The sequence below is a fragment of the Erpetoichthys calabaricus genome, chromosome 13 (genome assembly GCF_900747795.2).
Source record: "Erpetoichthys calabaricus chromosome 13, fErpCal1.3, whole genome shotgun sequence".
In the NCBI taxonomy this organism is placed as follows: Eukaryota; Metazoa; Chordata; class Cladistia; order Polypteriformes; family Polypteridae; genus Erpetoichthys; species Erpetoichthys calabaricus.
Genome location: NC_041406.2, coordinates 105,851,020 through 105,878,063, shown reverse-complemented (window position 1 = coordinate 105,878,063; position 27,044 = coordinate 105,851,020). Strand labels below are relative to the sequence as shown.

Here is a 27,044-nt window from a genome sequence, read left to right as displayed (position 1 = left end):
ACACTGACTCAAAGCTGTCATGGCTGCCAAAAGTTCAGCTGCTAAATACTGACTTGAAGAGGTTGAATACTTATGTGTTCAATTACTTTGTGTTTTATGTTTCTAATTAATTTAGACCACTTCGGAGAGCTGTTTTGACTTTTGACATTAAAGACTCTTTCTTTTGATCAATGTCAAAAAAGGCAAATTAAACCCAGTGTGATTCAATGTTGTATAATAATAAAATGTGAAACTCCAAGGGAATGAATACTTTTTTTATAGACACTATAAGCAACACTGTTAGAACTGATAAAAAACGGCAGAACACAATCCCTCATTTTACAGAATAAAGCAATATGAAATGGGGAATGTATCACTCAAACTTCTACCCTTATTGCAAGTACTACATTCTCTGTACATCAAAAAAATTCAAAACTTTGTAATAACTTCAGTGTTTTATACACTTTTTTTTTTTTTTTTTTTTTTTTTTTATAAAGGCATTTTTGGATGTCACTTTGCAGACTGTAGTGACTATAATACTGCTTTACTCTTGGCTCATCGGGCTAAAAGTGGGTACATTGATTACTCTAACTAGTATATGCAATCCAGTTGTAAATGTGTACAGTATCACTACAGTTGATTCACCACTTTAGCATTACCACACAGCAAGGCAAAGAATTGAGGTTGAAGAAGGAATGTAAACATAGTCACCTGCCTCAGATTTAAGAGGAAGCCATCCCTTCTGCCATTAGAGATGCACATTTATATGGAGGTGACAGTGATACAATCGTCTGCACATCCTTTTAGGACTGGCACAGTTCTGAATTTATTAGCTAGTTTCCAGTCATTCCTTGTTCTGTTAGTTCCAAGATTGAAAATTTTATATAAGCTGCCATCCCACTCCTAGTTAAGGTGTTCCCATAAGTAAATAGAAGGTCAGCGCAACAATAAGCAGCAAACAGAATGGAGACGAAAATGTCTGATATGCTGCTGAAGGCATGAAGATGTCCTGATAGCTGTATATGCTAACCATGTAATCGGACACTGGAGGGGAGTCAATGTCATGCCTGGTGATGGATCCTATATCCAAAAAAAAATGAGAAAAAGAGATCAAACTGTGAGCATTGGGCAGTTATTATATTAAGCATATGTCTAAATTAATAACTTATCGAAACTGAAAGGTAATGTGATACAGTAATATAAATAGTTATTTGGAAAAAGATTTGGCAATAGTGTTGGATCTATTACAGACAGACAACTACTACCCTTTAACCAGATTTTAATCCATCATCTATAACGATTTCTTCTTCCTGATCCGTTCAGGTTCTAATCCTTTAAGTACTGTATATGGAATTGAGTAAACGTGAAGTCTAGAAGAGGGGTAATCATTGGTTCTGGCAGCTCGTGTTGCCTACAGATTATAACTGAAATAAATCCTTTAATCAGAATGATCATTGTTACACTGTGTAACATTTTCTTATTTTTAAATGCCTACCTTTTTAATAAAAGGCATTTACTGTAATTATTATAAAACAAACAGGCAGGGCAGAAAGTGAAGAGTTCCCATTACCTTGTATAGCTGGCCCCCAAGCAAACAAATAGTACCAGCTCAGGTGAAGATCCACAATGGTTTCCTCTCTAGGAACATAAACTGGCCGCTTGAATCTACAGGTGACTCTGTTGCTTTCAAATATTCCCTCCTCATCTCTGGCTGGGTTTCTTTTAATTTCCTTAGCCCACTGCCCAACATTGTAGAAGTGGTGTATCCGAACCCTACCATTGTCATCATGCACACAGCCCATTACATCATCACCTCCCTGAAAATAATAATAATAATATAAGCACAACTATAGACTTGTGATCAGGTTTGATGGCGGCTTGCAGTTTAATGAAGCATAAAAATATCTTAATACATTTTAATAATTAGAAAATACAAGCAGAAAAAGAAACCATTTATTAAAATAAATATCCATTATACACAAAGGAAAAAACAGAATTCCAAATAAAATCTGTGAAAACTATAATGAAAATAACAACATCACACATTCCTGAAAGGTCTTTTTAGTGAAGGAGTGTATTTATAAAGGCCTTTGGTAACTAGTACTAGTAAAATGACATCATCACTCCTACTATCACAAGAGTGAACATTTTAGTGGACAGAACTCCATTTAACCAACACACAACACATCAAGAAGTAATCTGACCATTGTTGTCTGTAAAGTTTTGGATTTTATACCTCACCAATATATAAACATTTATATGTAAAACTTTATAGGAAATAATTTTAATTGTGAACGTCTGTACAGTTAAAGTTTCATGGAGATATACAATATGCCTGTATCACTTTTTGAAGTTTCAGCTTCAACAGCAGGTTTCCAGGTGAAATCACATTTTCCATGTAAACTGTGTGCTCATTCTGAGCCTACACTAAATATCTGCAGGATGTGACAGCCTTCACTCTCTCTGTTTTTGGCACATTTCAGAAATCAAAGCTGACATGAAAAAATAAACTCCATCCGTTGAGAGCTAGTGCTTGCAAATGACAAAGCTATCAGTGCAGCTCACACATTTCGTTTGGCTAATTCAAGTCTTAAAATCCACCTTAATAAAAGGATAAGTGTCTATGTGTCCGTCCAGTTGCTGTGTGTGTCATTCTAAAACATGATGCATCACAAACATTTTAGTAGTAAAATGCATTGCATTTATCATTTCTATACATAGTGCATCACAAACAATAACACGGTTTTTACAAACCCCACACCAAATGGCATATAACAGAAATATATGCATTGCATGGTGCACTGCAAATCTTAATTCTGATTACAGTGGAACCTCGGTTTGCGAGCATAATTCGTTCCGGAAACGTGCTCGTAGTCCAAAGCACTCGTATATCAAAGTGAATTTCCCCATAAGAAATAATGGAAACTCAGATGATTTGTTCCACAACCCAAAACTATTCATATAAAAATGATTAATACAAAATATAAAGTAAAAATACATAAAACAAATTAACCTGCACTTTACCTTTGAAAAGAATCATGGCTGGTATGAGTGAGTTTCTAAACTCTTGTGGGATTGCACCCAACGGGACGACACGCGGAAGAGCGTCCCAAAGCAATCGCAGTCTCCCAGGGCTGTAGCAGTTCGCTGTAAAACCGAATCCAAAAAGAATGCGGACATGCTATAAGCGCCTGCCATCGATGGGTGATACAAGGAACATTATAAATGCACAGGGCCCTGCCTGACTGCTGTGTCTGAGTATAGGAGAGCGGCAGATCCTGCTACAATAAATAACCGCGCTGTTGCGGTTTCAAGCTGAATAAAGCTGGTGTTGCTAAAGTACTAAGACTCAGCTTCGTGTTTTAGGGTGCAAGACAGGGACTCGCACGTCACAGCGAACACACATACACACACACAGAAACACACACGCACGCACACACAGTCACAATGCTAATGCTGTAGTAAACCGTATACGCTTGTACGGATGTTGACTACATGAGTGAGGCACGCCGACTCAGACGGAGAATAGGAGACGATTGCCGACAATCCCGCAGCGAGAGAGAAGAACCATCAGCTCAGTTGTGATCACATGACGCTCAGCAGACAAAGCATATACATACTACTTGTACTGTAAGACCTCGCTCGTTTATCAAGTCAAAATTTATTAAAATTTTTTGCTCGTCTTGCAAAACACTCGTAAACCAAGTTACTCGCAAACCGAGGTTCCACTGTACTTAGATTTCAGCCCATCGTCGACAAATGGACAGCTAGTCTCCTAAGCTAAATGTATAAAGCATCACCTTTAGCAACCAATGTTCTAAAAAATAAGTACAGAAAAGTCAGGTCACTAATTGGCAAAGTGTTTTTTATATAATTACATTCAACGTAACTCCAAAAAGTAGCAAAATAGGTAAACGGTTACATGTACCAACAAACAGCAGTGTGGCAAACTGCCTAAAAAGGAAATCATATCCCAAAAGAGAAACCTAACCATGCAAGATGCTAAACAAATACTTACACAGCATTTCCTTGTGCCTCTCTTTACTGAAAAAACAACCATGTAAGATAAAACAATTACTAACACAGCAGTTCAGCTGCAGATGTTGATCCAATGAGACTGTCACCTCTGAGGATGATGTATCCACCAGGTTTAGGAATTTCCTAAAGTGCTCCTTCCATATCTTTCCAATTGTACCTAAAATGTGTGAAATGTGGACAAACCCTTTGTCACAGATTCTTGTTGAGCTGTGGGTGTTTGTCATATCTTTACCACCATGACATGGGGTTAGAATAAGTTCACTATCAATCTTGTGTATCATAAAAGATTACTAAAGGGGACTGGCCACCAGAAGAGCATCCAGCCTGCTCCAATACCCCTTTTTAAGGGAAACCAGCCAACCTTGAGGAACTCAAAAAAATGGCCATTAAACCTGTGATAACATGTGGTATCATGTGCAAGATGTTTCCAGGTATGAAGACCTGAGGCTGAAGCTGTATGTAATGCTGTCTTTGAATTTGAAGAATGAGAGTTGAGCTTGTACACCTGGAGTTAAGGTGAGTCTGCTTATCGCATGCAGAGGTCTCTGTTAAGATGGCATCTTGTCTCCTTTACTAATCAAGACTTTCATGGACAGTATGCCAAGGAGCAGCTGAATATTGGAGAGTATCCATTTGTAGACCAAAGGTATTCTGTTTATGGTTCACGCTGTTCTTTTAGCCTTGTAGTGCTGTGGTCTTTGGTGTAAACTGGAAGAGTTTGCGGTAGAGCCATAGTGCCACTGATGTCAGTGCAGATTTAGAACAGCAGTTCTAAGGTGAAAGTGTTACAGTATAAATGTAGACAGAAAAACAAACATCAAACAGCAATGGTGGATGTAAGAATAGGAGGCTATTTTAGGTAACTTTATCTATTAAACATTTTTTGTAATGTATACCTACAGTTTGCAAAAACAAAAAAAAGAAAATGGTTTTAAACCATTAGCTAGGTACATATTGAATCAAACATGATATTTAAGTTGAAACGCGTATGCCATGACTAACGTGGATAACTCCAGAGCCAATCCCAGAAAGGTAAAGCTAATATTAAATTCACACAAGTATTTCCATAAGAAGTATAGAATTTTAATTTAAAATAGCTACATAGATAACAGAATATTTTGCCTTCTATAAAGTAACATGTTTGTTAAAGCTCCGATGTAACAGCTGATTAAACTTGGACAGGAAGCTGGATGGTTTGCCTACAGAGGCACACAGTTGTCTGATTGTAAGGTGAACAGCAATGCACTCAGCAGCACCAACAGTAAAGAATACAGTAACTGAAACCATCTCAAACAAGAAGTAAGTTTTCTGTGTACCGTCAACTGCTTTTGCTTTGAGTTTCACTAAAACTTTTGGAACAAAGATTATTGGCATGTGGAATGTTTTGTGTACACACCATACTTAATGATTGAACCATTTCAGTAGCTGCAGAAATTTGGAAACATCAAAGAAACACAGATGCCATTTCACACTAAACCCTTAACACACTAACCCCTAACCATAATGTTCATCCTAAAGTTGCTGTCCTATAATCTATATATATAAAATCCCTATGTGCGTCCAGGTGTCCGTGTGTGGGTGTCTTCTGGTGAAGTACGCATGCGCGGGGCACGGCGCGATGCGCGATATTACTGTCAGAGAAAGGTAGAGGCGTTTTACGGAAATACAAACCAGTATTACTGCGAGAGGAAATTAAAGGTACACAATACAGTGACGCATATTACAGCCACATACAAGCCAGTATTACTGTCAGAGGAGATTAAAGGCATATTACCGACGCGCACGCCTGTATTACTGCCAGAGAAAATTAAAGGTATATTACGGACGTACAAGCCAGCGGACGTACAAGACAGTATCCTTCAATAAGGGCGCGCACAGGCATCCTTCAATAAGGGCGCACACAAAAAGGCGAGCCTCAAAAGGGCAACCTCAATTGGGCGCAGCAAATAAAGGCGCGCGTAAATAAAGATCTGCACCTTTGTTGCTCTTCACATATTCCAGATCCATTTGAACTAAATTATCTACGAACGCCTTTAATCGCCGCGCTCAATTGAGGTCGCCCTTTTGAAGCTCGCCTTTTTGTGCGCGCCCTTATTGAATAGAGCCGTACAAGACAGTATTACTGTCACAGAAAATTAAAGACACAAAATACACAGCGGCAGCCCACGAAGAACGGTCAGCTCAGCAAGTAAACATCAACAAAAGAAAGGCTGAAAGAAAGAAAAATACGACCAACAAAAAGAATGAGGTCAAAGTCCCTTGCCATTTAATATAGACTGTTCCTACTAATGTTTATGCACTACTGTTCTAGCGCCCGTTATTGTAACGGGCTAAATGACTAGTTAATTTATACTGACATTAAGTACTATCTGCACTAATCTCACTATAAGCACACTAATTCCTAACCATAACTTCCATCCTAAAACTATATTGAAATTATTTCCTAAAAATGCACTGACATCAAGGCGCTGACAATGGTTTGCAGAGGAATGTGACACAGGGCGAGTATTAGCACCTCTACAGTGGAAGTCGTGGTCCTCTCCCAAAAAACAACCACTTGCTTGTTGCAGGTTAAAGGAAGTAGATGACTGACTGACTTGGAGAAGTACAAGTTCATCTCAGATGAAAACTTTTATATATTTCATCAATCTACCATATAATATATTGTATACTTTATGTAATCTATACATGCAGGCTCTTAGTGATAACTGTTAATACAAGTTACTAATATTAGATTCCTGCGCAAGCTTACTGGCTTTTTACTCTCTGGAGGGTAAATAAATCCTGTACTCGAACTTCTTGCTTCAACCTGAAACGTTTGTAGTATTCAATCTTTCTATTAGGTAAACTTTGGAAACAAATTAAAATCTAGTAGAAATGAAGAAAATTAATTCCATCTGTAATTTATTACCAAGCATCAAACAAGAAAAGGAATTTCATTATGTGTACTAAACTTTACAATCTAAAACTTTAACATATGCATTTTCAAGACTGCATGTGTCAGAGCATACAGTACATTGACAGCAAATATTTATCTTTTTTCAGAGCTCTGCAGAATCTTTTCTTTGTACTATGACTATGAGTTCAAAAAATTAATAATAGATTTTAATAGAAAAGCAAGTAGACCTGTGTGCAGGATAAATATTCTTAAAGGCCGAAAATATATAATAAATTTCAGATGGAAAATCAACCACACATACAGTACAGCAACCATATAATTAAAATACAGTATATTGAGCAAGATGCATTTGACTTAAAATGATAAGGTGTGCCTGGTAATACACAAAGTATACCTGTGTTATTTTTAATTTGGACCTATAATAAATCCATTTCTAAGGTTGCAAATGTGTGACAAAATACAAACAAATTTTAAATTTATACACAACAGAAATGAAACTCACCATCTTTTTGTCAGAGGAAAACCCTACTGCCACCCAGCCATCTGTGTCTGCACTGAGCTCAAACTCAACATCCGCACCGATTCTGCGGTAACTTAGAAAATAATCGCAAGTCTCAGCATCACAGCCTGGTTTCCCATATCTGTTGAAAAGAAAAATGAAAGGAGTAAGGAAAGCTTGATTAAGTCTTTGCTATTTGCTAGATATATGATTTAAGAACCAAAGCATTTAAGAAGGATAAAGTTAATTTTAAAATTAAAGAAAGCTGTAAAGCAAAGATGCCAACAGTCTTGTTAGTGAAAATAGCCGTAAAATTTACCAGTAATACACTATTTAAAAAATTTTGATAATTTCTTTCCTCTAACATTTTAATTACATTACCTTGAATGTATGAAAGCACAATCTCCGAGTACTTGGTGATGGATCAAACATCACACTACCTCTCAGTATTTCCTTCCATTAAATCTCAAAGGGGAAAGTGGACAGTGTTGCAGCTCCTGGGCTTTAGGTTAGATCTTTAGTCCAATTTCTGTTTGTCTGGTGTGGGTGTTATTAGGTTGCAACTAAATGGCATTCAATCCAAGGCTGGCTGTTTGTTTGTTTGCAGTATGTCCTAAGAATCTCTTTGTCATTGTCAATGTAGGCATATATTTTTAGCAGGAGTGAAAAAATATATTAACAATGTGTTTTATTCAACAAAACATAATAGACAAAGGGGTGAACAAAGATAGATCACGAATGATCAAGTACAGTAAATGGCAAACAAACAAAAAATTCCCATTACACCACTCCATTTTTTGGAAGTTTTTTTTAAACTTTTATGACACAATAAAGTTTTGACTTTTCAAACCACCAATAAAATAAACAAAATAAAATCTTATTTTAAGAAAAAAAAAAAAAATATATATATATACAGTGGTGTGAAAAACTATTTGCCCCCTTCCTGATTTCTTATTCTTTTGCATGTTTGTCACACAAAATGTTTCTGATCATCAAACACATTTAACCATTAGTCAAATATAACACAAGTAAACACAAAATGCAGTTTGTAAATGGTGGTTTTTATTATTTAGGGAGAAAAAAAAATCCAAACCTACATGGCCCTGTGTGAAAAAGTAATTGCCCCCTGAACCTAATAACTGGTTGGGCCACCCTTAGCAGCAATAACTGCAATCAAGGGTTTGCGATAACTTGCAATGAGTCTTTTACAGCGCTCTGGAGGAATTTTGGCCCACTCATCTTTGCAAAATTGTTGTAATTCAGCTTTATTTGAGGGTTTTCTAGCATGAACCGCCTTTTTAAGGTCATGCCATAGCATCTCAATTGGATTCAGGTCAGGACTTTGACTAGGCCACTCCAAAGTCTTCATTTTGTTTTTCTTCAGCCATTCAGAGGTGGATTTGCTGGTGTGTTTTGGGTCATTGTCCTTTTGCAGCACCCAAGATCGCTTCAGCTTGAGTTGACGAACAGATGGCCGGACATTCTCCTTCAGGATTTTTTGGTAGACAGTAGAATTCATGGTTCCATCTATCACAGCAAGCCTTCCAGGTCCTGAAGCAGCAAAACAACCCCAGACCATCACACTACCACCACATTTTACTGTTGGTATAATGTTCTTTTTCTGAAATGCTGTGTTCCTTTTACGCCAGATGTAACGGGACATTTGCCTTCCAAAAAGTTCAACTTTTGACTCATCAGTCCACAAGATATTTTCCCAAAAGTCTTGGCAATCATTGAGATGTTTCTTAGCAAAATTGAAACGAGCCCTAATGTTCTTTTTGCTTAACAGTGGTTTGCGTCTTGGAAATCTGCCATGCAGGCCGTTTTTGCCCAGTCTCTTTCTTATGGTGGAGTCGTGAACACTGACCTTAATTGAGGCAAGTGAGGCCTGCAGTTCTTTAGACGTTGTCCTGGGGTCTTTTGTGACCTCTCGGATGAGTCGTCTCTGCGCTCTTGGGGTAATTTTGGTCGGCCGGCCACTCCTGGGAAGGTTCACCACTGTTCCATGTTTTTGCCATTTGTGGATAATGGCTCTCACTGTGGTTCGCTGGAGTCCCAAAGCTTTAGAAATGGCTTTATAACCTTTACCAGACTGATAGATCTCAATTACTTCTGTTCTCATTTGTTCCTGAATTTCTTTGGATCTTGGCATGATGTCTAGCTTTTGAGGTGCTTTTGGTCTACTTGTCTGTGTCAGGCAGCTCCTATTTAAGTGATTTCTTGATTGAAACAGGTGTGGCAGTAATCAGGCCTGGGGGTGGCTACGGAAATTGAACTCAGGTGTGATACACCACAGTTAGGTTATTTTTTAAGAAGGGGGCAATTACTTTTTCACATAGGGCCATGTAGGTTTGGATTTTTTTTCTTCCTAAATAATAAACACCATCATTTAAAAACTGCATTTTGTGTTTACTTGTGTTATATTTGACTAATGGTTAAATGTGTTTGATGATCAGAAACATTTTGTGTGACAAACATGCAAAAGAATAAGAAATCAGGAAGGGGGCAAATAGTTTTTCACACCACTGTATATATTTGAAATTTTATTCTAACCTTAAAGCATGGTAGTATATTCATAGCCAACAACAATTTTGGATACACCAGTAAATTCCACAGAGGAATATTAAGCTTCTACTCACAAATCTGATTGATGCCTCATCAGAGTGAATCTACAACAGAAAGGCTGAAGAAAAATGTATTTTTCATTTTGAAAAAGCCAAACTAAAGTCCTTAACCAAACTGAAACAATGTGACATGATCTGAGTAGTTTATGCAAAACTTATATTGCTGTTATAGCACAACCAGGGTTGTTTTTGTTATGTAAACATCATTTTTCAGGTTGCATTTATCAATTCTGTTTTTGCTTTTGTTTTTTTGTATGGTTTCTTTATTTGATAGTGTGTTTATTCTGTAATGTTGTATTATGTTAATATTGTCTGTATTAGTGTGCATTGTTTTGTTTTATTTTTTCAACTGTCCTGTCACTTGTACACCCCGGGAGGTATGGCCACCTGATGATACAGTTGGGTGACTGTCCCAGCCAGTATTTAAGGAGAAGCTGAAGATCTGACTTTAGCTTCAGCAAGTTATTTGGTGATTTCTGTTTTTAACTTGCAATTATTGTGATTCTTGGTGGAATTTACTGTCTTTGACCCCTGGTTCATCTTAAGATACTGTTATTGGATTTGTTCAGGTTTGCATTTTGGAAAAACCTGTTTTTTGCCTTGTTTTCCAACAATGTACTTACTACCCAATTAAAAAAGGTCATTGCAGGGAATATTCACTTACACTCCCATACTCACTCAGGACAGTGTAATACTCTTCTGCCTACAATCCCTATAGGAGTACATGGGTGAAGGCAGACAAAATAAAAAATGATAGTTTATAGTGTTTTCCTGGATGAGAGGTGGACATATTTAATGAAGTAGTCCACATATATATCATCTCCATGTCCTTTCTTCCCCCAGCAGGTAAAATAGTTATGCAATAGCTGAGCACTTCTTTTTGTGTAATCTATGTCAACAGGAACACTAAACTATATGGTTTAGAGGTACAATTTTACTGTATTTCCACAAAATAATTTGTCAATTGATTGACTGTATAAAAGAAAAATCTATTGTACATCATGAGATAAATTGCCTTGTGATAATGCACTCTCTGAAATATTTACTGCTACTGGCAAGCGATTCAAAAATCTTATTTTACAAAATGTGGAAGCTCTTTGTAATCCACAATGTGTGCTGCCTTGATGGCTGAAAGAAGTACTGTTTTGCAGCTAAACTGTGCAACCCACACCATCGCCTCCCATTCCCAAGCCCAAAACATATATTTTACTTCAACATTTTGAGTTTTCAATAGATTTAAATATTTTTTTGCATCCATAAACACAATTTGACCACTTTTAAAGTGATGTTTATCAGTATGCATCTGTCTGTCAGGATCTGACTATATAAACATGATAACTCAAAAACAAGTCACTCACTCCAGATGACGACTGGCAGCTTTATTAGAATTGTGGAACTATCACTTCAGGGGGTTTATGCTGTACAGAGATGATAATCTTATATTTTTGCACACATTGGCCTACAATATTTTACATCTAAAATCAGTTTTATGGAGGGAAAGTCCTGTACTGGACACATTGGATGTGGCCGTATTATGAAGACTCTTTCAGTGTGGTTTTCTTGTTGGCACTGGAATAAAGCATAAGCTTCCTGCTATCTCCCTTATTAGTTGGGGAAAAAATGCAGAGAGACACTTACCTCTCTCTGATTGATGCAGCCATGCCCACTATATCTCACAAATCTCCATTTTATATTTTAATTTTATTTTTTATTTTATTTTAAGTACTGTATTTGAGTCCAAGTACCAAAAAGGGTTTTACCACGGCCCTGAAGTACCCCACAGCCTGCAGATTTCCTTTTAACCAACTTGTGGATTTGAGGTAGATTACTGCAGTTGATGACTGAACCTCTCTTAATCTGTTAAATCAGAAATCCACTGTAATAGTTATTTTCTTTTGAAGAACTACAGCAATATTTTTAAAAAATCTAATAAATTTCTACACTTATTCTTAATTTTTATGCTTAAGTTATAGTCGGGTTTATTCCATTGTTTCAATATATCTGTGAATGAAGAATGAGTTCCTGTTGCTGCAGGACTGAAAGTAATACAATAACAATTTACTGGAGAAACTTGTTAAAAAATTAAAAGTTTGAATTATCTTTAGTTTTGCTGTTTATGGGAGTAGCATTAGGTTATGTAAATTCATTAATTATAAATACTTTCTCTTACTTAACTTTTGCCCAAAAAAAAAACTAGCTGTTGCTGGCTTACTTTATTGACTTTGTGCCAGCTTGAGGAAAAAAAGTATTCTCTACCTAATTACAACAAACTGCAGGTATAATATATTTTCTGCTTCTTCTAGACATGCCAGTTTTAAATTCAAAGTATAAATATTGTCTCTTCAACAAAGGTATTCAACTACACCGTTTTTCTCTTTGTAAACTGGGGAAAAAAATGAACTACTAACCAAACACTTGCAATTAAACTGATCCATTTAATCTTTGAACCGTTACACTCGCACAACTGACCATGTGAGTGTGACTAATGGAAATAAGCAATACTGCCAAAATTAATCAGTAATTCATCTGAGGATTTTGAATGAGTGCGCACACACACACACACACACTAATGATACTGTTCTCTCTTACCTGAAACATCCTTTTGTTATTCCACAGTCGCTTACTTTAATCCGTGCAAAAGGATCCACAGGAGGTGCAGTCGGGAATGGATAACCTGTTATGAACAGATAAATGAATAACTATATTGTTTTGTGACCTACAACTGGAAGTTGTCATGATGAAAAGGGTTATATTATCATCATCTGCACAGAACAGACACTACAGCTTATCTGAAGGGAATGAAAGAAATCTAAACAAACTTACTGCCAAGTTACTGCCAAAATTGGTACTAATGGAAGATGTCACAAATGCAATCATTGGTAAGCTCCAAAGAATCAAAATAACCCAAAATAAAGCAAAATCAGGCAGAATCATTCAAAAGGAGTTTCACATGGACCTTTGGCCACTTATATAGTCCATTGCTAAATGGGCTTTCTTAAACACCATGGTAATGTAGGTGTTAGCACTGCTGGCTCACAGCTCCACAGTCCTGGGTTTAAATACTAGTCATTGCCTGGTCAGAGGTTGCTCATTCTCCCTGGTCACCCAATGTCAGTTGATGATTTGTCCAAGTACTGCTTTTTTTCTGCTTTTCTTCCATATCCCAAAAACGTTCAAGTAGACCATTTAGTTACTCTAACTTAGCCTGATATGAGGAAGAGTTGATGCGTACATGAGTGTATTCTACAGTGGACTCTCTTCTGACCTTCAATCCCTGTGAATATGAACTGGATTAAATTGGTTCAAAGACGGGTGGATGGATAATAACAGTACATGTATACAGTACATACCTCCTACCAGCACAGTAGCAAAGGATTTGAACTTGTGACTCCTGCAAAAATAATTTACTGCTGAAAATCAAAAGGGCATCTATTGCACATTAAAAGAAACCTAAACCTGCACAGGAAAAAAAATGACATATCCTAATGAAACACTTCATAGGTTTTAAAATTATTGTTGTGTAACAGCACAGCATTTTTTTTTTTCTTACTAAACAGTATGACTGAATAAGCAGTTTAGCATTATTATATAAAGCAATTACTAAAACCAAACCCAGTACGTTTTAGCACACTGTACAACACAAGGCAGTTAACAAGCTTTTTAATGAGGAGTGAATTCTGCAGAGTCCTAATTACAGAAGAACAGGGAGTGATAAGTACAAATAAAAAAACTGACTTACAATTGTAAAGTACAAGATTATAAATTCATAGTAGTGTGCAAACCACTGTCAGATTTCTTTTATACGTTTATTTAAAAGTGATATTTCTAAGTTGTGTGTGTTAAATAAAGGACAAATCTTGCCCAGTGAGGTTACATTTGTTTAACAGTCTGATATTAGCATTTAATTTTAGACTCTGAGGGAAATGATCTATTTTCTTCGTTTCTATTCCTCTATTTAAAAGAACTTCAAACATATATTTTTACATTTCTAAATTATCAGTGCAGAGTTATGCTATTTTAGAAATTATAAGATTCCATTAACTCAGTGAATTTCAGCAGGTTTCACTCCGTGTGCCCAAAGAAATCTCACTACAGAGCCTTTTTCAGCCGTGGTGCAATTCCACAGCATGGCGTCCATGTTCATTTGACCTTGGCTTCAACTGGACTAACGGCAGAGCTCGTTGTGGACTTCAGGAAAAAAGAAAACGGACATCAAACCACTCGACACCCTCTCCATACAGTCCCCTCCGATGTAATCATGGAAGACCTGTCCTGGGGTGTGAACACAGCTGAGCTGGTGAAGAAGGCTCAGCAGAGACTTTACTTCCTGAGAGTCCTCAGGAAAAATAACATCCCCCAAAAACTGCTGGTGTCCTTCTATCGCTGCTCTATCGAGAGTATCCTGTGCTACTGCCTCTGCGTGTGGTTTTCCAGCTGCACAACAGCGCAAAGGAAAACACTTCAGCGTATCGTAAAGACTGCCTAGCAGATCATTGGCTGTTCTTTACTGTCTCTGGATGAACTGCACGGCTCTCGCTGCGTCAGGAAAAAGGAAAACATCTTAAGATTCCTCACACCCCGCTCATGACATGTTCCAACTGTTGCCATCAGGTAAAAGACATAGGACCATCAAAACAAAGACTAATAGACTGTATAGCAGTTTGTACCCTGTTGCTATTAGGGCACTGAATGCCACCTAATCACCTCCAATGCAGCAGTGCAATAGATGACATCTTGTGCAATAGTGTTCATGTGCAATGAAGGTCTTATGTTGAATGTTTGTGTTCTGCCTTATTTCTTCTTATCTGTTATCCTTTTTTTAATTGTATTTTATTTATATTTTGACACCGCAGGGAGTGCACATAATTTCGTTGTATTTGTTACAATGACAATAAAAATATTCTGATTCTACACTGTGAATGTTCGAACTACCCATAAGCCATTGTGAACATATTGTGTCAGTTTTTATTTGTTGCAGTTACCAATAATTTTTTAATTGCCTTTACTTTTTGATTGATCTTTGTACACATTTTTGAATTTCTTTTACATGTAGGAGAATGGGTTGGTGTATGGATGTAAGTATCAATCACACTAACACAATTTTCTGAACCCAAAATAAGAGAATAAAGAAGGTTAGCGGTTTAAATAATTAGATAAATCAGATGTAAAACTGACCTACTGATTTGTGAAATCAGTTGGAAAGAAAACTTGAAGCCACTGTGGTGCACTGGACTGAACTTGCGATCCCTGCCTTCTAGAAAATAATTTTGAACTTTTAATTTTCTAAAACTTAATAAATATCATGATCAAAATTTTAAAAAGTATTAATGTAAGCCTGGTGAGGTTTGTATAGGTATATCTAAAGATGAATAGGTACAATCATGTACAAAGTCCTGGATGTAGCTAACAATTCAGATAACTGCAAGCACACCACCAAAGCATTTCACAGACTGATTTGGCAGGATCCAGTATTCAAAGAGAAGGAGATGGAGTAGTGCTTGAGATTCCTCCACGAGATACCGTTCTGTCTTGTTAATATACAGTTGATGAAAGTGCACCTTTCTCCAGATATCACCACTGAGTCAATGAAGCAAGTGTTTCATTTACTGGAGTAATGTAACCAGTGGTGGTTTTAAAACTCTACTTAAATTAGGTAATGTAAAATAGTCATGAAATAAATTTGTTTATTTGTGTAACGTGCCTTGTGTCAGTGCATGTCAACATCCATTAAAAATTGGTTCCAACTTGTGTTTAATTTCTGTGTGAGTACCTATATTTCCTGAGTGAAGGGCACTGACTAAATAAGCGTGATATTAGTCCTTGATCTTTTGTTAAGCAGGTAACCTGAGGCTGCCCTTTAATTGGATGCTTTCAGATTTTTCCAGGGACGCAGCTCACTTTGCCTTGGACACCCCCACATTTGTTGGCAATGAATTAGTATTGTTTTAGGTTTTTAAATGTAATGTGAATGGACGATCATTGTCACACTATTTCATGTTCACGCCAATGGTTCACAATTCACACCTGCTATTTACGTAACTATAGATGAGTTAGCGCAACTTAAGTGAGATGGCAACTTCAAGAGGAACTTCAGAAATCAAAGAAAATTTGGTCATTTCTTTAATGAAACAACCCTTCATAAATCATTCACTTGAAGAAAAAAAAAATAAAAGAGCTTGGACTGGACTGACCTGACTTAAGAATTCAGCAGCAGCCAAGTGATCAAGGGCATGCTTACAGTCGGACTTTTTCCTGCTCTTATGACAAACGGAGTTGGCTAACTGGATATGGTGTAAGTAATGCCATATTTAGATTTCCCTATTTGCTGTTTCAAAGTGTCAAAGCCTTACGGACAATGACGGAAGTATGAGACCTAAAATATCTTTCTGAAAAATGCAAGTGGCATGAAAGTAGCTGCAGTCATCTAGAACAGTGGAAATAATAGTGTAACATGCTTGGGTCTGAACCTGAGACAGACCAGCTCTGTAGGTGGTTGAGAACTGTCTGAGGAGGATAAGACAACCTGGAGGAGCTGGCATAAATGCAGCTCTGTGATTGCCATGTTACAGCACTTTGGACGTATCTTCTGGCTACTAGCGTCCATCTGCCCTGATGAGAGGTAGCCAGGGAGCCTCGCTGGGCTGGAGGATAGAGGAGGCATATGAGTTACCTCTGAGGCACAGGGGGCAGGAAAATGGGTGAAGCAGCTTGGAGATGCCTCCAAAGTGCTCACTAAGTGATGTGTCCACGAATGCTGATCTTGGTGCCCCTTTTTTACCAGCTTTCCCGGGAGTTGATCACATGTATGAGACATGTTTGTGGTTAGTAAGATGGTGGTGTGCCTTTTAGATGATTTTGGTTACAAAAAGTGTGCCACTACAGAAAAAAAGGTTGGGAAAAACTGATATAGACAATAGTATAATGCACATTTTTTTGGCAGGCTTAATGAAATGACTCAATTAGGGTCAAATTTATGTTAAAGGAAATATAGTTATCCTGATAGTAAACACAGATTAAGATTTAAGTTGGACTTGTCCTGTGGGTGTAGTACAAGATAGTTTGGGGGGGGCAGGGAGTTATGTTTTAAATTGTGGGAGTCTGTGGATCTTACTTACAATGTGAATTAGTGTCCAGGTGAGGTAAGCCTGTCAGACCTGCAGAGGGTGTGAATGACTCTGTGGGTGTGCTAAATGATAAACTGCGATGCAAGACTTGAGGAAAATCAGAGGACTAGTGATTGTATGATGTTATGATGTACTGTAGATTTATGGAATACAGTGCAAATGGGCAAGGACTGGGCACTCTATTAGCAGAGGCAGAATAAGATTTGGATTGGGCATATGCTATGGATATGTTATATGACAGACTGAAGTCCACATTATTGGAAGATTACAGAGGCAGGGGCTGTGGACATTATGAGCTGGGCAGATTGGCTGAGGATTGGGCAATTTAGAGACAAGTATATAACATTAGTGTAGCTGGTGCACCTGCTCCTTTCTACATCTATAGGGCAAGTTATGGAAAGAATAAGGGGATTTTAGATTTCATGGATTTAAGTTTTGGAGCAGAGTAGAAATGTGAAAGCTGGCATCAGATTGGTGGAAAGGGTGTAATACATTTTAGCCTGGATTTGTCGAATGGGTCTTGTGCTGGACAGGCCAAGATTTGCATTGACACCACGAGAGCGTGTGGAATGACCAGATATATAGATAGACAGATAGATGTAAAAGGCACTATATAATAAATAACTGCTGCTTCAGTTTGTCTGCACGACCGCCCATAGTTTTTTTTTTTTGTTTTGTTTTTTTTACCAGCTGCCACTGAATGTAACTTCTGATCATCAGATCAGCTTTAACAGATACAGTCATTGGCACCCTCCAGGAGTGTGCTGCCCACTCATGCTAACAGTCCAATGAATGGTGCTCTTTTAGTGAGATGGAGAATTTCAAGCTCTTCTTCACACTTGTGCCAACAATGAACACTGTGTACCACTTCCAGTGCTCTTTAGTCTAATCTAATGTCGAAAAGCAAACGAATTCCAGCCCTTTATTGAGATTTTAATCCGCATCACGAAAACCTTTACGTCCACAACACATCATGACCATATTTATGAGTGATCAACAAAAAACCCACATAATTTTGTATCCCATTTTAAAATACCTTCTCTGTAATTAGCCGGTCACAAAATAGGAACCCTCCGACCCGCTCCTCCTGGCCTTTTCCCAGCGCACAGTCGCCAATTCTAATTATGCTAGAATCGCAAGGGCGGCGTTAGCATTGCGCACTCGGCTTGGCTCACCTTCTTGGCTTAGGTATCGGGATTCGAAGAGCTCGGCAGCGAAAGTGCTGTATGAATCCTGATGTGGCTCCTCGAAGGTTGGCTCTCCCGGATCTCCGTGGCCGCTGCGGGGCGCCCCGTCTTCGGCCGGGTTACCCAGGGAGCTTCCGACGCGTAGCAGCAACAGAAGCGGCAGGAACATGGCCAGTCGCGGGGACAGGGATGACAATGACGAGTCCGGAGAAGCGAATGAAGGGGGTAGGGCGTCGTCTGCTGCTGCACTCAGCCCAACATCGTTCTGGCCATGGCCTAAACACAAAACAGACGCTCAAACAGCAGCATCTCTCCTTTCGCTACGTCACGAGCAGGAGGCTTCGCAAAGGCGACAAACTGATGTTCGAGTGCACGCGCAGCGCGCCGCCGAGCTCTCGGCTCCTGGCTGGGTTACTACCGCGGTGGCGCTTCCCGTCCGGATATTTTTATGTAAATTAAAGCGGACACCCGACGATGATGTTCGTGAGGTCAAATGATAAATGCAAAATGAGAGTTTCTATAGGTGGAGCCTTTGCCACACTCAACATGTTTACGTGCGTGGGCTAGGGCGCGTTGGAAAACAAATGCATTCTAGAACACCCCCGTGAGGACTGAAACTCATATGTAGATTGCATTGGGTATCCTCACTTAAACAGACTCGGTTATCTAATATGATTTAATTATTAAATATCTAACGTCTTGAAAATGGAACTGTTTTAAGGCAGTGGGAAGAAAAAAAAAACTTATTACACAAGAAGTGCATAGGGATTCGAATCGGTATTAGCCAGCGACCAACCTGAATAAACGGAAATCAAGAACGTCTCAGAAGCAGAACCAATAAGTGATTTAGGTTAGAACTGAAAAAGAAATCCTGTCGCGTTATATATGCAGTATGTGTGGGCAGTCCGGGTTTTCTCTGATATTGGAACGGAAAAGGGGTGAGGCACAGGGTTTGACGGCAGGTGCGACAACCTTGTGCTCTGTGTCCGCAGCAGCTAGGCAGGAACTAAACGACATTTTGCGTTTTGCCTTGATGAGGCACAAATAGTAATAACGATAAAGATCTTACGTGCTTCCATTGGGAAATACAGCACTCATTTTAATTTAAATCGTATCCATATGGCACACGAATGTGAAGGATGCTGAAAAATAATTTGTACATTTATTTCTAGTAGGACTGACTACTGCAATGTGTTATTCACTAGCTGTTCAAATTTTTGTTTATGCAGCTTTCAGTTAATTCAAAATGTTACTTCAAGAATTATTACAAGAACAATACATGGGTTCCCAGGTCCTTACAACTGGCACCCAGTAAAGCTTAGAGCTGATTTAAAAATACACTTTTTGACACATAAAGCTTTAAATGGCCAAGGCCAAGCTTACTTATTTGAATGTATCATCAGAGTGGGAGTAATACAGTAATAATACTTTTTATTTTTTTTAATTTATTAAAAGCAAGAATCATTTCATACAAAAAAGTCAAACTTAATAAAACTAAATTCAATTCAATCCCCACCCAAGAGAAAAAGAGGAAGGCAAATAGCCAGAGCAAAACTTTGAGTAGAAAAGTGAGACGAGAATCCTTTTCCCCCCAATATAAAAGTTTATCCTAAAATGTTATTGATTAGATCCTGCAAAGTTTTAAAAAAAGTTTTGAATAGATTCTCTTAGTAAAAATTTTGATTTTTTTACAATTTCAAATAGTATATAACATCAGTTGCCCACTGACTTAAAAAGGTGGGATATGATTCTTACAGTTGAGTAAGATAAGTCTGCATGCTAATATTGAATTAAAGTCAATTACTGTTTGTCCTTCTCCACTTCAAGCCCATCTGGAAGTCCACCAAACACAGCTGTTAATGAATTAGGAGGGATTGTGACACCAAGGCTGTCTGACAGGCATTTAAAGATTTTGGTCCAGAATGACGTTAATTTGGTGCACACCCAAAACATATGGCCCAGTGAGGTTGGAGCTCGATTGCAATGTTCACAGTTGCCCTGGACATATTTTGTACAATTTTAAACAAGATAGATATGTTCAATGAAAGATTTTTAGTTGAATAATTGAATGTTTTGCATATATGCAACTCGAGTAAATTCTGTGCATTGGTTGCCTTCCACTCCTTTTCTGAAATGTTGAGTAAGAGATCCTTTTCCCACTGTACTCTGGGATCTTTGAAAGGAAGGGACTTCAAAATGTTTTATATATTATAGAAATGCTGTCCGAGTCCTCAAGAGTGATCAATATTCTTCTAGAATAGAAATTGTTGGGAGGCGAGGAAAATCAGGCAGATTTTGTTTAGCAAAGTTTCTAATTTGGAAATAATGGAAAAATTGTGTTGACACATATGTAATAGTATTACTTTTTATGTCAGGTATAATACAAGTACTTTTGAAAAGTCCACCTTAATAAAAGGATAAGTGTGTCTGTGTTTATCTGTGTCCATCAAGTTGCTCTATCTCTCCGGTTCCAGTAGATCACACATCATAAACATTAACACTGATTTTACAAAATGGCATATAACAGAGACACATCATTGCATGGTGCATCACAGATATTAATATCAAGGTCCATGTTGATTATTTAGATTTCAACTCATCTTAGATGGGTAGTACAGCTAGTAAGTAATAATATTACTATTACCTTTTCAACAGACTACTTAAGGTCTGCTTTTCCCAATGTATTAGCAACAGTATCCAGCAGACACTGTACCTTTTACTGTTCTATTATATGCAGTCATCAGTCACAAAACAGTCACAACCCAACAAAATATGGAAGTCAGTGCTCAAAGCAAGCCTGCTATTGCACCTTCTCTGGTACAAAAACGTATTGCTTTGTATGTTGTGGTGGACTTGCAGCCTGTATCTAGTCTGGAGATTTGGGAATACTCTGGTCTAATTTAAGAGCAATAACTTAATAATAAATGTCTATTTATTTATTTTATTTTATTGCCTTGTTGTGATTATATTGAAAAAAGATATAATTGCTATTGTGTGATTGCCTGTGAGGACACATTCAGTTCCAGATGTTTCCACAAACTAATTGTATTATTTTCATAAAACTCTGCTAAACTTCATCTTTAGCCTGATATGAGCCAGACTAAGACGTGATGCTTAGTTGCCTCAATTACCAAAAGGGACTTGATCTAATCCTCTTTGGTGTAACTCCCCATCTGGACCGAAGTGAGGCTTACTCGCTAAGCTCGTTTTGTGGAATACCCCAGAGCTTAAAATTACTTTCCTGTGCAACTTTATGTGCTCCCTCTAGTTGATATAAAAATTAACAAATCAAGTTAGATAAATAACAATATTTCAGACGCATCTTAAATTATACAATAATAGATATATTGCATCAGTCAAACAGAACGTGGATATAACCTGTATTTTCATTCATCCATTTTGCTAACCCGCTTTTTCAAGGCCAGATTGCTGCACAGCTATAGCGTATCCCAGCAAGCATCAGGCACAAGACAGGAACAACACCTGGACAGGGCGCCAGCCCATTGCAGGGCAAACACATACATATCTCTCTATTATAATAAAAAAATCTTGGGACGAGACATGACTTTTTGAGAGACTTTTTAGAATGAAGTCCAGCCAGACAGTGACTTTTGCCATTAGATTCTTTCAAGTCACGCCCTACTTTCAACCATTTTCAAACAAGACCACAGTCATCTAGTGATGCATATGTAACAATTCCCATGAAAATAACAATCTCTTTAAATTGTATATCCAGTTAACCAAATCCAGGGGTGGGCGAGCAGGAGGCAGAGCCCCCTAGTATATGATGAAAAAATTAAAAAATCACTTAGAACAAAACAATATTCATAAAAAGAGGTTTGTGTATGCTCTTGTACAATATGTAGTGAACAGAACATACTATAAGAACAGTAGCAACACCTCATCAGCATTCCTTGTCATTTGTACCTGCATCTGATTACCTCTTTTCTGTTTGTTTCTATTTGCACAAAATTGATTTATGTGATCAAACTCCACAGAAAAAAGGTTATTTTAAAAGAATGACATGAAAATAGAGAGCCTTTGGTATTAATATTCAAAGTGAAAAGCTCAATTCTTTCTGAATTTTTCACAAAAATAAATTAGAAGCTGTGGTATCTTTCTTTGACTCTAGAATAAAATGTAAAAAAAAAAAAGTGTCAGATTCGAAGCAGGAATTAAATACTGATTGTTAAATTGGTTGAAAAAATACAATGTACAGCCACAACACACCATCGTATCAGACATTTTACACTTCCAAATAACATTTCTTAAATGCACTTAAAGTGAAAGAATCAGGTAGTACATTGCAATGTTATTTGCAAGTTTGTTAACAAATGTTTTTTTTTATATCTTCAAGATTAAATGTTTAGCTTATTTTATTTTTCTGTGAGGAAATCTTTCACAACTTGCTATCATTATGAAAGTTTTAAATAGGTGTATCAAAATACAACATGACACCATGCTTTATACATTTGTTTGATTGCAATCCAGGATCTAAACCAATGTGTTGCTGACATGCTCATTTGGAGTAATTAGCTTCAGGTGATTTAACGGTTATATTTTCGGTGAGGACAACACAGTGGTCAATGATCCAGCCTCACAGCAGTGGGTTTAGAATTAGTTTCTGTAGTCTGGATGTTCTTCAGTAAAACTGAATTTATATCATTATCCCAAATATGTCCAAATTAAGATGATTGTGGGCATGAATGTGTCTTCTGAGGGACTGGAGCCCCATCCACAGTAGGACTGAATCTGTTCTGCCACAGACAATACTTGTAAGTCACAAAACTAAAGAAGATAATGGACTGGGACATAAAATCTTAAACCAAAGGACTATCAGGAATCAAAACCATACATTAAACAATGAAATGACAAAGCCCAGTATGCAAACGATTGTGATGTGTGGGTCACAGACTTGAACAACAGTGAAGGAGGTGAGTCCAGGTTTCTGGCAAAATCAGCTTTATTGTTGTGTTAAAGCTATCCAAATGGGAGCTGTCTCCTTAGCACACACAAAAACCAAGCCTGCACGCAATGACGCTAATGTCATCCTGTATTCGCACAATTCTCAGATTAGAAGATTAGACATATTTCCAGCACAAGTGAAAAGACCGGCAGTGAGCACACTGCCAAGTCAGGGGACGGTTTTAAAGTGCTCCCTGCATTGACCATTGGGCAACAAACATGTTATACGGAGAGTCTATGAACTTGCAGTTGCACCGGCGATGGACAAGCAATCCTTGTCTATGTTAACTAGAGTTTCGGTGCACAGCACAGTTGGGGGGGATTGTCAAGGTCTCAAAAATCTCACACAATAAACAAGTTTTAAAGAACCTGGCTAAAATATTCCACAACCAGAATTGTGAAAGGTTTTAGATAGTTACATTTGCACCCCAATGACAATCTACGCATGGTTTATGTCATATGGTGCGACTTCTAGGACCTTGGTCCCTAAGAACACATCGACACATTATGGCAATAAATGTCTAAAATGGCTGACCCCGCAAAAATACAAGATAGTGTCACAGTATTTTTATACGATAACCATAAAAGTTAGATTTACCACTGGGGACAAATAAAGTTCTATCTGTCAATTGATCTATTTATTTACAGCATTTATCTAAAACCATTAAATAAAATAAGTCTCAAATCAAAATGTAAGTACAAAATGAAAATTAAGTTGAATCCTACATTTTTCTAAACCTCCAAAAAATAATTATCAGATCTCAAAGAAAAATTTTACAGAGGTTCAGGCCATTCATAACTGGATCTTGTAATGAAAGCTATTCAGGGACCTTTGGGAGAAATACATCACAACCCTGATTTTGATAGAGTTCATAAAAATGATGCATTTGCCTAATGTCAAGGAGTGGCCCACTCGAGCATTCAGGCTCACTTCTGTGACCTGTCAATGGGACGACTCTGACAGAAGGAATAAGGAGAGGGAAATAGAATGATAGAGACCTACAAGCTACAGGACAGCTTATTGTATGTAACGGGATGAGAGTATATCAACAACGGATACCTGCTTTGTATATGGAAGAGCGCCAAGAGGTGGTTTTCCCTTTACATGTAATGTTGACTTGAGGTGTTTCTTGTACAGTGTCCCTGGCAACAGTTCAGGCCAAACAGCCATGCCAAAGTTGTAGGTGTCCGAGGAAGCTCCACTTAAATGGCCACAGAACTTTGTAAGACACACCCTTGCACTGGACATTAACATCAACATTTGATGGAAATTACTAAGTTTGGAGAGAATTCATTGTCAATGTAAGGACAACCTTAGTGAGAATGAATTTTTTTGTACTGAGATGAACAAACACGCGTCCTGGAAATGATGGCACATGTTTGTACTATAAGACATAGGTAGGCCAGATGTGTGCTAATTTTTTGTATTGTAGTTCTCACCCTTCCTTATGTGTTAGTGTTTTAAACACATATTTTAATTTGTAAAACAACAAAAAATAATAAAAAGCATCTTATGTAGACTGAGAACTCCAAATGATGCTTGTAGGGAGTATTATGGGGAAAGGACATTCTTCTCTAATTGTTTTATTCTTTAATTAAGATCCAAAGAGCTCCACGACTAAGATGTCCAAAAAAAGTCTGGAGGTACTCCAAAAGGATTAGAATAAAGTTTTTAAATTTATTATCTGAATCCAACTAAATCTAGTAATTTAGGTGTATGTAAACTAGTAGTAGTAGTAGTAGTATAAGTAATATTGACACATGTAGGAATAGAGTGGAAGTACTTACTTTCATGTCCGACCAACATGCAACACAGCACCATGATATCAAGCATGGATTAATATACATAACTCCTCTTCATTTAACAGAAAACACAATTCCGCTCATCATCATCATCATATGCCATGTCTTATGACATGGAAAATCATGACTTTCCATCTGTCTCTATTCTGGGAAGTTGTAATAAATAAGCTCCTCAAATATTTTGCCTGTCCATCCCTTTATATACCTCCTGAATGTTATGTCCTGTTGGTTGCAAGTTCAGGGTGGCGCAGTGGTAGTGCTGCTGCCTCACAGTTAGGAGACCTGGGTTCACTTCCCAGGTCCTCCCTGCGCGGAGTTTGCATGTTCTCCCCGTGTCTGCGTGGGTTTCCTCCGGGCGCTCTGGTTTCCTCCCACAGTCCAAAGACATGCAGGTTAGGTGGATTGGCGATTCTAAATTGGCCCTAGTGCGTGCTTGGTGTGTTTGTGTGTGTCCTGCGGTGGGTTGGCACCCTGCCCGGGATTGTTTCCTGCCTTGTGCTCTGTGTTGGCTGGGATTGGCTCCAGCAGACCCCCGTGACCCTGTGTTCGGATTCAGCGGGTTGGAAAATGGATGGATGGATGGTTACAAGTTCTCCTATCGCTGTAAAACTTCTCCTTCCTCAGTATATGCTCTGGAAATTCCAGCTGACATCTCCTGATTCATTAGATCAATTCTCTTCTTACTCAGGCTTTTTGCAGCATTTCCTCATCTGTTCCTCTCTTCTTCCATGAGATTTTCAACATTCTTCTCAAAAACCACATATCTGCAGCTTTGAGTCATCCCTCACTTTGCTTTAAAATTCACCAACATTCGCTTCCCTATGTTGGTGTGGAATGAATGTAGCACTGCAACATTCTGAGCCATGTATCCAAGGAAGTATTATTATTATTTAGTATCTTGCTCAAACTTTTAAATGTACATTTTGTAATTCCAATCCTTCTCCCAATTTCACCATGAGCTCTACAATCAGGTGTTTTTATGCTTCCGGAGTAATTGAATGTCTTTTTTTGTTAGCTACAGTACATTCAGTTTGCTTTTTTGTATTTCTTCTTTGTGACAGTCATTCCTTCAGTTTCCTTATGCAATTGAGTCAATCCCCTCTTTGCTCTTTCTTCTCACAACTGTCTATGTAATATTTTTTGGAGTTTTTCTTTAGAAGCAGTTATCAGCACTATGTTATCTGCATATTGCAAGTTAGTCAGATTAAATCAACCAGTTATCTAGCTTGAGATACTAAAATTTGCTCACCATAAAGGTTGAATAGCTAAGGTGAGAAGGAAAATCCTGCTTGACTTCCCTCTTAGTTGGAAGATCTCATTTCTTACTGCTGTTCTTTATTCCCAATGCAGATATTTAATTATTCCAATTCCCATCAATATCCAACTGGTGAAGGATTTTCATAAGTTCTTCATGTGTCACCTTATCAAAAGTTTTAGTATAATCAATAAAACATACATAAAGGTCTCTCTGGACCTCAGTGGCAAATTCATAAATCATCCTAAGGGTGAAACTTGCATTTTGTGTCTCAGTATCTTCAATAAAGTGACATTGATCTGGTTTTCCTTTCTCTTATCATGATGATTTATATAATACAGTGATCCCTCGCTATATCGCGCTTCGCCTTTCGCGGCTTCACTCCATCGCGGATTTTATATGTAAGCATATTTAAATATATATCGTGGATTTTTTGCTGGTTCGCGGATTTCTGCGGACAATGGGTCTTTTAATTTCTGGTACATGCTTCCTCAGTTGGTTTGCCCAGTTGATTTTATACAAGGGACGCTATTGGTAGATGGCTGAGAAGCTACCCAGCTTACCTTTCTCTCTTTCTTGCGCTGACTTTCTGTGATCCTGACGTATGGGGATTGAGCAGGGGGGCTGTTCGCACACCTAGACGATACGGACGCTCGTCTAAAAATGCTGAA

The 27,044-nt window shown here is 37.9% G+C and overlaps 1 protein-coding gene across 1 annotated transcript; it reads right to left on the bottom strand.

Annotated features, from left to right (window-relative positions):
• Positions 1 to 446: 446 nt before the first annotated feature.
• LOC114663593 (DOMON domain-containing protein FRRS1L) lies at positions 447 to 18,860 on the bottom strand. Its single transcript, XM_028817417.2, has 5 exons — positions 18,339 to 18,860; positions 12,629 to 12,713; positions 7,419 to 7,557; positions 1,550 to 1,796; positions 447 to 1,059 (listed from the first exon to the last, which is right to left on the bottom strand). Exons 1-5 carry the CDS (start codon positions 18,517 to 18,519, stop codon positions 887 to 889), a joined length of 825 nt encoding a protein of 274 aa, XP_028673250.1. The 5' UTR covers positions 18,520 to 18,860; the 3' UTR covers positions 447 to 886.
• Between the last annotated feature and the right edge of the window lie 8,184 nt (positions 18,861 to 27,044).

Excerpts from the sequence above, each read along its gene's own strand:
- LOC114663593 (XM_028817417.2), bottom strand. The coding sequence starts at position 18,519 with ATGTTCCTGCCGCTTCTGTTGCTGCTACGCGTCGGAAGCTCCCTGGGT. Across the intron at positions 1,797-7,418 it reads TTTCCTCTGACAAAAAGATG|GGAGGTGATGATGTAATGGG; the intron begins GTGAGTTTCATT and ends TATTATTTTCAG. Across the intron at positions 1,060-1,549 it reads TTGGGGGCCAGCTATACAAG|GATCCATCACCAGGCATGAC; the intron begins GTAATGGGAACT and ends TTTTGGATATAG.